Source organism: Panthera tigris, chromosome A3 (genome assembly GCF_018350195.1).
Source record: "Panthera tigris isolate Pti1 chromosome A3, P.tigris_Pti1_mat1.1, whole genome shotgun sequence".
Lineage (NCBI taxonomy): Eukaryota > Metazoa > Chordata > Mammalia > Carnivora > Felidae > Panthera > Panthera tigris.
The window spans coordinates 109,643,674-109,659,311 of record NC_056662.1 but is presented as its reverse complement, the minus strand read 5'-3'; the positions used below and the strand labels follow the sequence as shown (position 1 = coordinate 109,659,311).

The 15,638-nt window shown below is 45.2% G+C and overlaps 1 protein-coding gene across 3 annotated transcripts in view; it reads left to right on the top strand.

Annotated features, from left to right (window-relative positions):
* The window catches only part of VIT (vitrin), a 109,854-nt gene that overhangs the window by 48,099 nt on the left and 46,117 nt on the right, over positions 1–15,638 (top strand). For all 3 annotated transcript variants that reach the window (XM_042982175.1, XM_007082426.2, XM_042982176.1), the window contains exons 5-7: positions 1,932–2,065; positions 7,132–7,209; positions 13,874–14,065. In XM_042982175.1, the coding sequence (XP_042838109.1) occupies positions 1,932–2,065; positions 7,132–7,209; positions 13,874–14,065 (404 nt within the window). The remainder of the gene's footprint in view (positions 1–1,931; positions 2,066–7,131; positions 7,210–13,873; positions 14,066–15,638) is intronic.

Sequence of the window (15,638 nt, the reverse complement as noted above, 5' to 3'; positions counted from 1 at the left end):
CCCCTGTTCTTCTGACTCTTAAACAGGAGCAAATGCACGCACACACACATTTCCTGAATACACTGGAGTATGAAACCAAGGGCAGAATAATTTCTTGGGAAGAAAATAAAAACATAAGTGTTATTGTGATTTCTAATTCCCTCATTAATTATAAGTAAAAGGAGCATGGGATAATTTTTTTTAATAACTAGAATTTTCAGCCGCACCAGAGCTGTGCTTGTAAATGTTTAACAACCAGCTCCTCAAACGCAGGGGTAATTCTGATTTTACCAGCTTCTGTGGCATAAATACTCCCACTGTGGCTGAGTCAAGCTACGGTGGGAAGCGAACCAACTCCCACGATCCTGAAAAGTTAACAACTGGCTTTCCTAAGCCAGCGTGAGTGGCACAACACACACCACTGACAGGCCTTCCAGCACAGAAGCCTAAAACACTGCCTTTTCCATACGAACATTTCTAATCTGGTTGGGAGACAAAAGCAACTCGAGAAATTTTTAGAAGATGGCACAAGACCAAATACGATCAGTCTCGGTTGTGAGACAACATTCTAAGGCATCATTACGAAGGGATGCCGCAAAGTCTTCCCAGAATCTCTGTAGAGAAGAAAGGGTTGGGCACTGAGCAACACAGGCCTTGTCAGGCAGAAGTGGGAGCTGGTTTTCCAGAGCAAAAGAGCAGCAGGAGCAGACACGGATTGGGAACCATGTGCTCTGTCCGGGGAGCCGAGATCAGCCTACCCGCAGCTGGAATTGGTGAGGTAACAGATCCTGAGCCCCCGAGAGAAAGGAGGGCAGGGTTGCAAAGATTTGGAAAGATGAGGAGTTTGGTGCCTGTGCTTTTGGACTCTCAGAGGCAACTGTGACCAAGGGGGACCGACCCGGGATTCCAGGTCAGCGAGACCTGGGTTCAAATCCCTGCCTTGCCAATTTACTAGTTACAAAATCTGGCCTGAGTCACTCCGCTGGTCCAAGCCCAATTCTGTGAAATGGGAACAACAGCACTGCCTCTACGCCACAAGTCGGGGGTTTGCTGGGTGGACCCGGTGAGATACCACACATGGGAATGATTTTAAATCAATTAAGCGCTCCACATGTCAAGTACTATTATCACTATCTTTCCTTCTGGGTCATTGAGCAGGTGAGTCTTGAAACTTGTTGGCTCATGAAGGTGGGAGGGCAGGAAATGGCAACTCTCACTCCTGGAGGGAAGGGAGGGTGTTGATGAGAACAAATCTAAGTGCTTTTTTAGTTCCCTCTGTGCCATAAATCACAGATACCCACAGGAGCCATTTTTGGCTCCGGGGCAAGGAAATGACAATGTGAAGTGATTCTGAGGAAGCAGAATGGGACCCCTGCTTCACATACAAGCAAAGAGGTGTATATGTCAGTCACCGTTACATCAGGATCTAAAACCTTCAAAATCCTAGAAATTAAAGAAACAATTTCTAGTCCTTCAGGACTCTTTTTAATGAGTTCAGTATAGCCACGCACCTTCCTTCCCTTGCTCAAAATAAAAGGAATAATTTGCTTTGTAAAAGTTCATGGCCACCCTCCGAAATAACTGGAGTCATTCTGTGATGTCACAAAACCAAACTGGAAATTGTCAGAAGTATTACTCAAAAGATCTAGTTAGAATGAGCAAACCAAGGAAGAGAAATTTGAGGCATGGTGGCAAACAGAAATTGCTGCCCAATGGAACAAGCAGGTTCTGTAATAAGAAAGAGAAGCATATCTGACCTGGGAGGTCAGATGCTGGGCCATGGGATGAAGGCACCCTTCTTGGGGGATGGACTGAAGGTCAGGATAAACCTTTTCTTAATCTCGCTCTTTCTTTCATATCTTCAAATAAAGATGGAGGCTACTTTGATATCAGTCTGTTGACTGTGTCAAAGAATATTTTTCTGTTCTTCAATTTTTTTTTTCTCTTCATAGTGGTGTGCTTGATAATTCAGGAGGGAAAATACTTGTTCGGAAAGTTGCTGGGCAATCTGGCTATAAGGGGAGTTATTCCAATGGTGTCCAGTCATTGTCCCTGCCACGCTGGAGAGAGTCCTTCATCGTCTCAGGTACGCCCACACACTGGAGAAACACAGCCCTACCCAGGCACTTGGCTTAAGTGACCTCATGGGATGAAATGTATTCTTTTCAATGTTCTATTGGTTTTAGTTTATGGCCCAACTCATTTCATAAAAGTCTGAAGCATTAGCTCTTCTGATAATTAGGATCATGAAACAATAAATTATAATTACAGTGATAAATCACTACAAAGTCTGGAAATATTAAAAGGCTCCAATTGCTCATTTTAAACACACTGCAGCTATCCATAAATCCAATCAAACTTTTAATGAGATGAATTACATTTAATAACTTCGGTTTTTGAACTACTCCTTTAGTTAGGCCAAATATGTCTCATATCTAGAACCTCATTCCTTGATATTTCTGGTAAATGGAAAGGGATATAGGCTCTTATAGAACTGAGCTGCAATTTTGAGATTTCTTTTTATTTAATTGATTGTTTCACTCGTTGGTCCTTGCTATCTAGCTCCTTAGGATTTTTGTAGATAACATTTTCACTCTTTTCCTCCCTCTTCCAATGAGGTAATGTCAGTGAGCTAATGACAAGTGTGATTTCACGGGAAAAAAGGTGACCTAGTATCTGTATTATCATGACCCTCCCTTTCCTATTGTGAATTCCGCAACCTTTTGTTTTGAAACTTTTTTAATTGAAAGAATACTACAATGAATATCCACATTCCCTTCACCTACCAACATTTGCTTTATTAACCTACTTATCATTTATCTACATTTTGCTCTAAACCATGTGAAAATAAGCTGCAGGCATCATGACACTTTATCCCTCAATACTTCTGCACACATCTGGTAAAAACCAGATTTTCCTAATAACCACAATACCAATACCACACCTAAAGCATTAACATTGGTACAATTATGTTATCTAACAAACAGTTCTTCCCAATAGTATCCAGTTATCTTAGTCTTCATAGTAATTTCTTCCTCCTCCTACTTTTCTCTCCTTCCCTCCTCTCTCCCTCCCTGTCTCCCTGTCTCCCTCCCTCCCTCCCTCCCTTCCTTCCAGATCCACAGTCTAATAAATAATAAAAATCATCCATTGCCTTTAGTTGTCATGTCTATTAACTCTCCAATTATCTAAAACTATCTACCACCACACTACCTTTTTTTTTGTCATGAATGACAATGACATTTTTGAAGTCCCAGCCAGTTGTCCAGTACTGTGTCTCCCAGTCTGGACCACAAACATGTCCAGCCATGTCCTCATGATTGGATTCAGGTTACATATTTCGCCAAGGTTACTACATAGGTAGTATCATAGCATATGCATTGTGCTTTATCACAGTGGTCATATCAGAAGACACAATAATGTCAGTTTATCCAGTTGTCGGTGATGCTAAACTGGACTGCTTGGATACTTTACAGTATCTCTCCATGGTAGAGATACTTTGTAAAGAATAAGCAGTCTGTAGGGAGATACTTCAAATCAGCATGACTAGCTCATTCCCCAACAAATTCATCCAATGGTTTAACATCCATTGATGATCCTTGCACTAGCAAGAATTACACTAGAATTTACAAAATTATAATTGTTCTAATTCTGTCATTCCTTCCACATTTGTTAGCAAGTTTTTTTACATAAAGAAGAGGGGTTTTTCCCCTCTCTGCACACCTGTTTTTTCAAGTACCACTAGGGAGTCATGGATTGTTTTTGAAAATATGTTGTAATCCATTATCACCATTATTCTTTTCTTAATTTAACATACAGTGTTGTCATGGCTTCAGGAGCAGAACCCAGTGTTTCATCTCTTACATATGACACCCAGTCCTCATCTCAAAAAGTGCCCTCCTTCATGCCTGTCACCCATTTAATCTATTCCCCTACCCACCACCCTTCAAGCAACCCTCAGTTTGTTCTCTGTATTTAAGAGTCTCTTATGGTTTGCCTCCTTCTGTGTTTTTATCTAATTTTTCCTTCCTTTTCACTATGTTTATCTGTCGTGTTTCTCAAATTCCACATATGAGTGAAATCATCTGATATCTGTCTTTCTCTGGATTATTTCACTTAGCATGATACCCTCTAGTTCCATCACATTGCTGCAAATGGCAAGATTTCATCCTTTTTCGTCGCTGAGTAGTATTCCGTTGTATGTATATGTGTATGTATGTGTGTGTCCATTCATCAATTGATGGAAATGTGCACTCTTTCCATAATTTGGCTATCATTATTCTTTTTGATGTTCAAGTTTTCCAAATTCAGCCAGTGGGAGCCCTTTGGGCTTTTTTGGCACGTCCTCATTGGTGTTTGAGCACAACATAGTGTTGTATCCTTGTGTTATACTTGGCCTTATTCTGGGCCTTGCATATCCCATTTTCTTCAAAGAGGTTTCACATGATTTTAAACTATATTCTAGCAAAGCTTCTGGCATGCCAACAAGATTAGGAATCTTGAAACTCTCCTGAGGAGCCACCTGTGGAAGACCACCCAAAGCAAGGAAAAGAAAAATGTTTCATAATATAGTAGGTCTTCTCATCTGGATGGTGTTCTGGTACCTTTATGCATCCCATGCCCCAACTCCTACTATCCTCCATTGATCAGAGTTGGTTTTTTTTCAGAGTTTTAATAGAACTACCAACAGACCTTTTAGGATTCTTCACAACTTGAGCAATTCCTATTTCCTCTTGCCTGCAGAATTCTGCAGCCTAGAGTTCAAATTAAACTGGTTTCTATGTCAGGTAGTGGAAAGTCATCAACCACAGTGCCGTGAGAATTCAGAACAGGGGCCATATGAAAATGCTAATAGCTAGACTACAAATTTGTCAAGTATATAGAGAAATGTAATCCCCACATAGGTGTTTACCAAGTAGCTCCTGGCTAAATAAGAGTGTTTCCATCTTAAATGCATAGCCTGCAATTCAAGAATCCCCAACAGAGGTTTAAAGGAAAAATTAACTCCAAGAGAGTAGAGATGTTTTGGGTTTTTTAAATGAAAATCAGTCTACTGAGCTTATTCCCTATAAACTCAACTTCCATGTCCCCTCATTTCACCTAGTGACATTTAACCAAAACACTTTTTGCCAATTATAATAAACATTGGTGCTTCTGCAATGAGTAGGGATCTCTTTTGAATGGGTGACTTGGGGGGGCAACACTGGCCAGCAGCCAAGCCACGCTCCCCACTATCTGGGAGCTCAAGGCCACCAACTTCAGCGGGATGGTGTCAGAATCCTCCTCTGAAGGCTCCGGTGCCTCCATGACCTTTTTATTTTTAATTTTCACGCATCACTGTGCTCCTTTAGTTAATTCACTTTGGTGGGCTGGGATGGAAGCAGAGGATATGCCTTTTTGGTCAGCACAATCTTTTGGCAGTCCGTGGACAGGAATGGTCAGAGAGGGACTTCCTAATACTGCCCATTTGTTCTTTGATCCACACTTCAGAAAACTGAGCTCATGCTCCTTTTCCTTCTGAATAGAAGCAGGAAAAGCCATAGGATTTTAAATGTGAGAACAGTAAACGGATGAAGACCATGTCTCTGCAGTCCCCTCTGTTGATCAAGTGAGGCCAATGGCCATAGGGCCCTCCCTGGGCCCGAAATAACCTCAATCACAATTTGGAAGAGGCCCAGTCAAGGGCAGGGGACCTGGAAAACTGTTCCCAGGTGACTTTAATGGGATAAAATAACTCAGTCAGCCCAAACATTTTGCCTCATCCCCACTTTGAGTGATATTTATAGACCATACCAGCAGAGAATCTTTGCATCTCTCTGGTAATACATAGTTCCAAAACATTTTAACTTCTTTTTTTCATTAGACCCCTACCACTTAATATATAGTAAGTTGGTCCATATCATTGTCCATATTTTCTGAATGAGAAAAATGAGAGTCTCAGAGGTTGAGGCAGAGAATACATGGCAAATACAAACAGAAACGTAGATGTTCTCATTCCCAGTTCCAGGTCCTTTCTGAGACCCCATCATTCTGGCTGCTTCATGGCTCTACAACCTTTCGTGTCAGTAGGGCTTTTGGCAAGAATCGTGCACTAGATTCTGTTCTACCGCTCGGGCTCTCCATTCAATACTCCTCCCCATCTCGTCCCCAAGCCCATCCTATAAAACTATTTCCTTAGATTGAGATTTAAAAATCTTTCACTGTCAGATGCAAATATTAGATACCAGGTAGGACCCCTCCTAAGGGTATTTGAAATTGTAACAGAGATCTAAGCATGAAGATATTCCTCCTTCGAATAAATACTAACTGATCATCTCCTACCTACCAGCCACCGCTTGAGGCAGTGTCTCAGCGGTTACCAAGTGAGACAAATCCCCAGTCTCCAGGGAGATTCCACATTCCAAGTGACACTGTCCACCTCATTGCGGAGCAAAACTCCTGTGTGGAATTGTAGGCATCATTTCCTGGCGGAGGAAGGCTTTAGACGCAAAAGCCTTTCCCGGGCAATTTCCAGTCCTATCAGGCTTGGTACTTGCTTACCCAGCTCCGATCACCTCATCGTTTTTCTTTTTTATGCCTCCTTTGTTTTCCCTGATACATATTAACATTCCTTCTCCTCACCTGGCCTCTAAACTTTCTTTCCCTAGGTGGGCAACAAATGCTTATTTTGAAACCTACTTCTAGGTTTCTTTAGTGCCATGGAATTCAAATGGATCCCACAGGGTCCGTGAAAGGGGGAAAGAGCCATTCATGCACAGCCAGCTTGTGACCAGAGCTCTGGAGCATCCAGAAGGAGAGCACGGGGAGTGCTTTTACAGTCATCTACTGACCTAATTAAACATTCAGCACCACACATATGAAAACCTTAGCTCACATGTCACATCTTCATGGGCAGAACGAGGGTTGCTAATGTTAACTCTGAGTCACAGAGATATTATTGCTTCCTTTCTAATATTAATAAAACACAGGCTATATAGGAAAACAAAACCTCACTTGCCTTTCTTATTGTAATCAGCAATTCAGCTTGGTGGGGGAGACCACGGATTTATTGAACTCAAGAGAGATCAATAGGAAAGAGGGAATCAGCATACCAGAATAGAACCATCTAAAACTTCTAGCTCTACAAATAAATTATTTGTTTCTTTTTTGCAGAAGGTAAACCCCAAAAGGGTGTAACCTACCCATCGGCGCTCACATATTCATCATCTAAAAGCCCTGCTGCGAAAACAGGCAAGTGTTCGTATGTGATTTCATCTAAATATTCTGAGTTTGTAAACACGTGTTTTAGGAGGTAGTGTAGAAATTAACATCTGGTCAAGTTCCACTGATGCCAGCAATATTTTCACCAATGCCAGAAACGTGGCCCCAGAAGTCAAGGGGATCAGATGGCTGGGGCTGAGGAGTAAGGCTTCAGTTTTTGGTTGCGGTTTTCGAGTTCCAAGATGATCTCTATGTTTTGTAATTTTCATTCACAATGGTTGTTGCCTTGAATTGTATTGTTACTTTAGAAGATGACAGGACATTCTGTCTAGAAATGTTCCCTGGCAGATGAAAGGGGAAAAGCTGTCTCTTACTAGGTATGAAATGAAGGGAAGCAAAAAGGATGGTGTTAACAGAAAACAACTAACAGAAATAACCCAAGCCAAAGATACAGTGTTTATGAGGTTGTGCGTCATGTGAACCACAAAGGGAGCACAGATAGACTTCAGGTCAGGAAAATACCTTTTTCTAGGTTTTTGTGTCAAGGGAGAACTGGGCTATGAGTTATTGTGTCTTTGGGGGCACTTTGATTTCCCACACAAAGAGAAGGGATAAACATCCCTTTCCAACATAAACACAAAAGGGACACTTGGGGTCTTGCTCAGCTTCTAGAGGAGCCACTCTTTAAAGTTATAGTCTCTGGGCACCTGGGTGGCTCAGTCAGTTGAGTGTCTGACTCGTGGTTCCAGCTCAGGTCGTGATCTCACGGTTTGTGGGTTCGAGCCCGACATCAGGCTCTGCACTGACAGCATGGAGCCTGCTTGAGATTCTCTGTCTCCCTCTCTGTGCCCCTCCCCCACTGGCTCCCTCTCTTTCTCTCTCAAAATAAATTTTAAAAATAATAAAAAGCATTGGGGCACCTGGGTGGCTCAGTCGATTAAACATCCGACTTTGGATCAGATCATGATCTCATGGTTTGTGAGTTCCAGCCCCATGTTGGGCTCTCTGCTGTCAGTGCAGAGCCTGCTTTGAGATCCTCTGTCCCCCCTCCCCACCCCCCGTCCTTCCCCTACTTGTGGACGCTCTTAGGCTTTCTCTCAAAAATAAGTAAGTATTAAAAAAAATTCCAGTGAGAACCATAAAAGGGGGGTCCCCTTTTTCCTATCCCGATGACAAAATTCCTATAGAAATGGGGGGAAGCAGATGAGATGAAGATATGGGGGCCAGCAGTTACTTGCTCTGGTCTTGGCATGTGCGGATAACAAGCTTCCTAATCCCTCCACGACGGTGAGTTAACAGGTAAATCAGGTCAGGATGACCCCCTCACAGCAAAGCAGCCTTCTTCCATGGGAAAAGAGCTCACTCAACAAATAGGAAACATCTTAAAAAAAAAAAAAACAACTACAAAGCACCTTGATTTGCCAGGGGCAGCTCCTTCTGATTTAAATGCTGTTTCCCCAGGCAGGCAGCAACCATCAGGCAGGCAGCTGGTATTGGGCTCGAGTCTCAAGCTACTCTGAACTAAGTAAAAACAGGTAAGTGTTGGTTTGGAGAAGCTCACCAAACCCGAGAAGGCGCATCGCTGGCACTACAGTGAGAGAAAGGGAAGGAAATGCTTCTCAGAGGGTTCTGAGCGAAAGTGGCAGGAGAGCCCCCTCCTGCTTCCCCTTGGCCACCTGCCGCGGCCCCTCCCACCCCCCAGAGGAAAATCAAGCTGACGTTTCCGTTACACTTGACTTCGCAGAGCCTCCTGCCCTCACAGCCTGTACCCACCAAGGCCACCCCGGCCCCCCGTCTTGGGAATAAGACAGGCTCTGCCACCACTCTAGAGAGACCTTGGGCCACCCTCTGGTGGGAACCGCATTCAGGAATCTCGAGGCTCTTGATGACTTGCCTTCCACCGTGTTCCCCTTTGGAGGAAAGACATACGGAATTTGGAATCAAACCAACAGGGGTCCGAATCCTGGCTCTGCCACCTGTTGTCTGTGAGACCTCTTCTTGGCTTGGCTTCCAGGACTGTGACTGGTATCAAATGTGAATGCTGCTGTCAAAGAGGCCTTCACAGCGTCTGGCACATAGTAGATGCTTAGTGAATAGATTTCCTGCCCTTGTGTATAATCCTGACTCAGTGGCGGGAAGAGCAAACCCTCCCTCGTCACCCTGACCTCCAGACACTGCTGTTAACTGGGCTTCAGTGTCCACACTGTCCTCCACTGGGGGAAGGGGAGGGGTGACACAACACGATGATAAGTGCCAGCTACTGCCACTTGCCGAGTGCCCACCATGTGCCAGGCACTGTGCGGGCCCCTCACAGACGTGGTGCCTAGTTAGGACCCGGCCTCGTCAGGTCGGTCTGACCATCCCCATTTTACAGCAAAGGAACGGTAGTGGCCGAGCTGCTGAGGCCTGAAGTCAGGAGTCCAGCCTGATCTGGCTGACGGTTCTCAAATCAGATTTCCAGGGTCCGTCCCAGATGCGGCGCATCAGAATCTATGTGATTAGGGCCCTGGAGTCTGCATTTTAACACCGTCGCTATGATTCAATGATGAGTGAGGTGTAGGGAGCTCTGAGGACCTCCTGCTGCTGCTGAGCAGGTTGTTCAGAACTGTTCATGACCTGGGGCGCCTGGGTGGGCTCCATTCGTTGAGCATCCAACTCTGGATTTTGGCTCAGGTCACGATCTCACAGTTTGTGGGTTTGGGCCCCACATCGGGCTCTGCATCAATGGTGTGGAGCCTGCTTGGGGTTCGTGTTCTCTCTCTCTCTCTCTCTCTCTCTCTCTCTCTCTCTCGCTGCCCTTCCCCCTCTCATGCTCACTTGCTCTCTCTCTCAAAATAAATAACTAAACTTAAAAAATTTAGAAAAAAAAAAGAACACTACATGACCTTGTCCATAGAGTAATATGTTAAGAGCCTAAAGGAAATTTTCACGTTTCCCATGAAAATCTTTGAAAAGATTTCCGTGAGGCTTCTGTGTATCTGACATTGTATGAAGAAACCATTTTGATGGTTTCATTTCTAACTGCTCAAAAGGAACCTGGTGCAATGAAGAATTCACTTTGGGTCACATCAGGCGTTATGTTCCGTAAGGAATTGGGAGCAACTGGGGAAGGGTTCTTTCTCTGTCTTCATCTTAAAGACAGTTCTGTTCCAGGCAGGAGAGCAGGTGGAAATAACAGCCCATGGAAGACCATGGAAAACCAGACACATGGATCTCTTGGTTGAATTTATGACTCGCTTGAAAGTATCTGCGTCCTAAGCAGCTAACACGACTGGCTGTCATCAGGATATTTAATCTGCTCTCCAGCAATCAAAGTTAGCAAAGGAAGACTGGGGGTACTTGGAAACCTCACATTAGCCAACGGTGGGAGAAAAAGACATTTCATGTTTTCAGTATCTCATGAGTATAAGGTGACAAAAGTCATTACTGCTAGAAGTTTTATTTTTAATTGTGGCTTAATTAACAATTTCCAAGTAAAATGTACTGTAGGTTTTATATCTTTCTTTCCAAATTAATACTTTTATCCTATTTCATAATATACATATGTTATTCTATTAAATGGCTCTTCCCTGTATGAAGCGGGTCCTACCTGGGCCCACATGCCCCTAACAAGACGCTAATGCTTTGGAGCATTTACCAGAGAGTAAGACAGAAGACTACTCCGGAGAAATCAGAAACTTCCCTAGGACTTGTCATGAAGGCTCAGTTCCTTTGAAGTCACGGAAATGTCATAAACCACGCAGGTTTGGTTTTGCCCAAGGACGGCGTGAAGACTGGCTGACCCCCCAAAGCTGCCGCCAGCTCTTTAGCGATCGTCTGCCACCATCTCCGGGCAGATTTGAGGGTGACCAACTGTTAGCGACAACAGGGAAAAGGAGAGCCCGGATGGCCTACGAGAGCAGACTGAACGGCCAAACTCCAACCTGTGTCTGGGGCACTGTGTGCTGATATGCTCTCCCGAGTCAGTGCTCACAGGTGACAGCGGCAGGGTGGGAAACGAGCAGATGCCAGTGCCGGGTGATGGGTCTAAATGCCCCGGCACACATGTGCCTGCGTGACTGGCCCAAGGTCATGGTGCTGACACTGTTTTCCCAGCATGCTGTACAGTGTCAAAGAGGAAGTTGGATGGTTCACAGGAACAGCACGGCACCTAATCTCAGATGCTGTCCCTTCGGCCTGCTGTTCTATGTACCGAAGCTGCATATCCCTAAGCAGAGTTAAAAGCTAGAGCTGGGGGCGGGGAGCACCTGGGTGCCTCAGTTGGTTAAGCATCTAACTCTTAATTTCAACTCAGGTCATCATCTCACAGTTCATGAGATTGAGCCCCATGTCGGGCTCCATGCTGAGAGCATGGAGTCTGCTTGGGATTCTCTCTCTCCCTCTCTCTCTGCCCCTCCCCTGCTCCTGCTCTGTCACTTGTCTCTCTCTCAAAATAAATAAACTTAATAATAAAAAAAAAAAAAAGCTACGGCTACGATGCTGTGGTAAGCTGAAAAATGCCCCTGCACCACCAAAGATACCCACGTCCCCGTCCCCGGTATCTGTGAATTCTTCCATATACGGCAAAACAAGAAAGGGGAGGGGTGCTTGGCCAATGGGACTAGGTTAAGATCTTTGGATGGGGAGACTATCCTGAATTATCTGGGGCAGGGGGAGACAGAGGGAGATTTGATACACATGGAGGAGAGGGTCATGTGAAGACAGAGCAGAGAGAAACTCAGGATGTTGGCCTTGAGGACTGGAGGGGTGTGGCCACAAGCCAAGTAATGCCAGCAGCCACCAGACAATGGAAGAGGCAGAAAATAGGTTCCGCTCACACCTTGACTGCTGACACCTTGAGGTCAGCCCCAGTGACACTGAGTTCCAACTTTTGGCCTTCAGAGCTGTGAGAGAATAGATTTTTGTTGTTTTAAGCCAGTCTGTGCGTTTGTGACAATTTATGACAGCAGCACTAGGACACTAATACAGAGGAGCAGGCATAGGAGTTAATGTCCCTGCTGGGGGGCTCAGGTGACACATGTCACTGGTCCCTCCCAGGACTGGGGTGCTGTTCAGTTTGGGGACCATTTTGTGTCCCCTTCTGACACAGACCATGGCTGTCAATACAATATCCAATGCCCAGAGGATAGCCACTGGTCCCCATGCCCTAAACCTTCAGAGAAACTGTCAGGGCCCCCAGAGAACTAACACATTAAGACTTGTTTAAAATTGTGGAGGGGTGCCTGGGTGGCTCAGTTGGTTAAGCGGCCAACTTCAGCTCAGGTCATGATCTCACGGTCCGTGAGTTCAAGCCCCGCGTCAGGCTCTGTGCTGACAGCTCAGAGCCTGGAGCCTGTTTCAAATTCTGTGTCTCCCTCTCTCTGACCCTCCCCCGTTGATGCTCTGTCTCTCTCTGTCTCAAAAATAAATAAACGTTAAAAAAAATTAAAAAAAAAAACAAATGGAATTATAAAATTGTGGAAGGGTGCCTGGGTGGCTCAGTCGGTTAAGTGTCTGATTTCAGCTTAGGTCATGATCTCACGGTTCAAGCCCCACATTGGGCGCAGAGCCTGCTTGGGATTCTCTCTCTCCCTCCTTCTCTGCCTCTTCCCCACTCACACTGTCTCTGTCTTCCTCAAACTAAATAAATAAAACTTAAAAAAAATTTTTTTAATTTTTTTTAATGTTTATTTATTTGAGAGAGAGAAAGAGAGAGAGAGAATGAGCGGGGGAGGGGAAGAGAGAGAGGGAGACACAGAATCCAAAGCAGGCTGCAGGCTCTGTGCTGTCAGCACAGAGCCCGACCCAGGGCTTGAACCCACGAACCGTGAGATCATGACCTGAGCTGAAGTTGGGTGCTCAACTGACTGAGCCACCCACGTGCCCCAACTAAAAAAATTTATTTAAATCATGGAAACAATGTAAATCACTACACATGAATGAAGAGCACAATTTAGTAGAATCTAGGTGATCCTTACCATGTAATTATTTCCATTACCCCATTTTACAGATGAGAAAACTGGGGCCCAGAGGAGTGAGTTGACTAGTCATGAACCAGTCTAGGCTAGAACATCTAGAATGCATTCTCTGAGAGTAAGTCACAGTGAAAGCCCCAAAGTTCCTTCCATCTCTAGGTCAATGCTGACACAGCAAAAAAAAACCCAAAAAACAAAAAGAAAAGAAAAAGGTTCATAAACCATTGCTTCTGGTGTCTGGCAAATTAATTTGGCAGTAAATCATGTTCTGCCTTCTCAGTGTTGCTGTAGGATTTAACTGTTTAAATATTTTACTGTTATGGGGCGCCTGGGTGGCTCAGTTAAGCGTCCAACTTCGGCTCAGGTCATGATCTCACATTGTGAGTTCGAGCCCCGCATCGGGCTCCGTGCTGTCATTTCAGAACCTGGAGTCTGCTTCGGATTCTGTGTCTCCTTCTCTCTCTGCCACTCCCCTGCTCGCGCTCTGTCTCTCTCTCTCTCTCAAAAAATGAATCAATGTAAAAAAAATTAAATATTTTATTGTTATTTAGTCTTTGGTTTGTTTATTGGCTCATTGTTCCCTTCAGATTGTACATTCCTTTCGGGCAGGTGGATTTTCTCCTCCGCAGCAGCTAGCAGAGATCTTTGCCCAAAGCTAGTGTTCAATAAGCATTCGTTTCTGTCCTGACGGGCCCACCAGCCAATTGGCAGGCCTCAGTATAATTTCGTCTTTTTTACAGATGAGGCCACGAAAGCCTACCAGAAGCCACCAGTTCCAGAAACAACCGCACAGCCAGTCACCCTGACGCAGGTAACGGGAGCCACTGCGACCGGAGCCGCCCACGCCAGCCTGCCAAAGCCGTCCCCATCTGCCGGCTCCACCAGCAGCAGCCTCAGACCCCAGCCCGTGGGCCTCAGGAGCGGGGAGCTGGGTCAGTAGGTAGACTGTATGTTGTCATGCTCTAGGAAAGTAAGAGACGGGGCTTCCGAGGTAACAGCTCTGTCCGAACGCTTGTGCGGAGTGCCGCCTTTTGGGCTGGCTGAGGAGTAGCGCCGAGACCTGGGCCGGAAGTACGTGGTTGTGTCCTTCCAGACTCCAGGGTAAATCTGAGCCTGATACTACATTAGGACCAAGCTAAGAGCTAAGCCAACCAAGTGGAAGGGGCTTAAGACAGATTCGGAAGTGTGACTGCTGTTACCATACTTAGGAAGGTAGAACGTTACATGAAACTTTCCCATTGCAAAAGCCAAGTCGAAGGGATAGTAGGTTTCAAGGTAAATGCTGTTGCGTTTTGTTTTAAGGGACAAACGTATGCTCCTGGAAGTCTTCAAATATTAGAAGCAAACAAAACCAAAAAAAAAAAAAAAAAAATTATAGGAAAAGCCAGACAGGTAAAGTTTTTATTCCCTTTCTGATTGCTGTTTATGTATCCGTTTCTTAAATAGTGTTTTAGATTTAACCAATCTTGGTATTACATAACCAATCTTGGTATTACCTCAAGAGCTCATCTGATAACTCAGTCTCTAGTTTCTATGCAGGTTTTTATGCAAGCCATCCTAGGCTAATAAGACCGTCTCATTTCTAAAGGTCTTCTGGAAAGAGTCCGGAACATTCCACAGCAGGAGTGACAGCAGGTTTTTCTAAATATTTCCCACCCAGGGCCATTTTCTCCTTCTAGGAGGACGTGCCCAGGACTTGTTCCTTCAGCCTCACCTCCAGCCACACAGCAGGGCCCTTGCCTGTTCCATGTCAGAGTCCGGCCATCCATTCATCCTTTTATCTAACAAATAACATCAGCACTTGCAACATGCTGGACACTTCGAAGCACCTTACAATTAGCCTATGAGATCCTCATAACCGAGCTACATAATTAGACCTACGACTTCTGATTTCACTAATTCCTTGCATTGATGAGGAAACCAGACAGAAGGGCAGTGAGGAAACCGGCCCAGGTCACACGGCTGGGAAACAGCAGAGCCACGATGGCACCCCAGCAGCCGGGGTCCCCCCTGTCCTGCAGGAGGCATCCCTGCCATAAACGAACACCCCAGGCACGAATGAAGCCATCCCAGAAGGAGGGGCCTGACCTGCCCTTGCCACGGATGGGGCAGCGAAGCCAGAGGATGTTAGGCACCCCCAACGCCCACTGTGTGAAGAATAACAACAATGGAGCACGCAGTCCCTGCTTCCCTGTGCTGGGCACCCTGTGTGCACTATTTTACTCAATGTTCCTAACTACTCTATGAAACAAGGGGTATTATCATTCCATGGGATGAACGACCCCTGGAAGGATCAATGATGGAAAGTACCCAAATAAAAATACCATAAAAATAATTGCTGGGATACACAGGACATGACCCCCATCCCCGCCCCCGCCATCCTGTTCCTGTGGAACCCCGGCTAACACGAGCACAGGCACATGATGCCTGACAGCAAGAGAAATATCAGGAAGCAAGGATCCTGGGTGAGAGAGACACTCAAGCCACAAGCTTTCCTTCTTCATA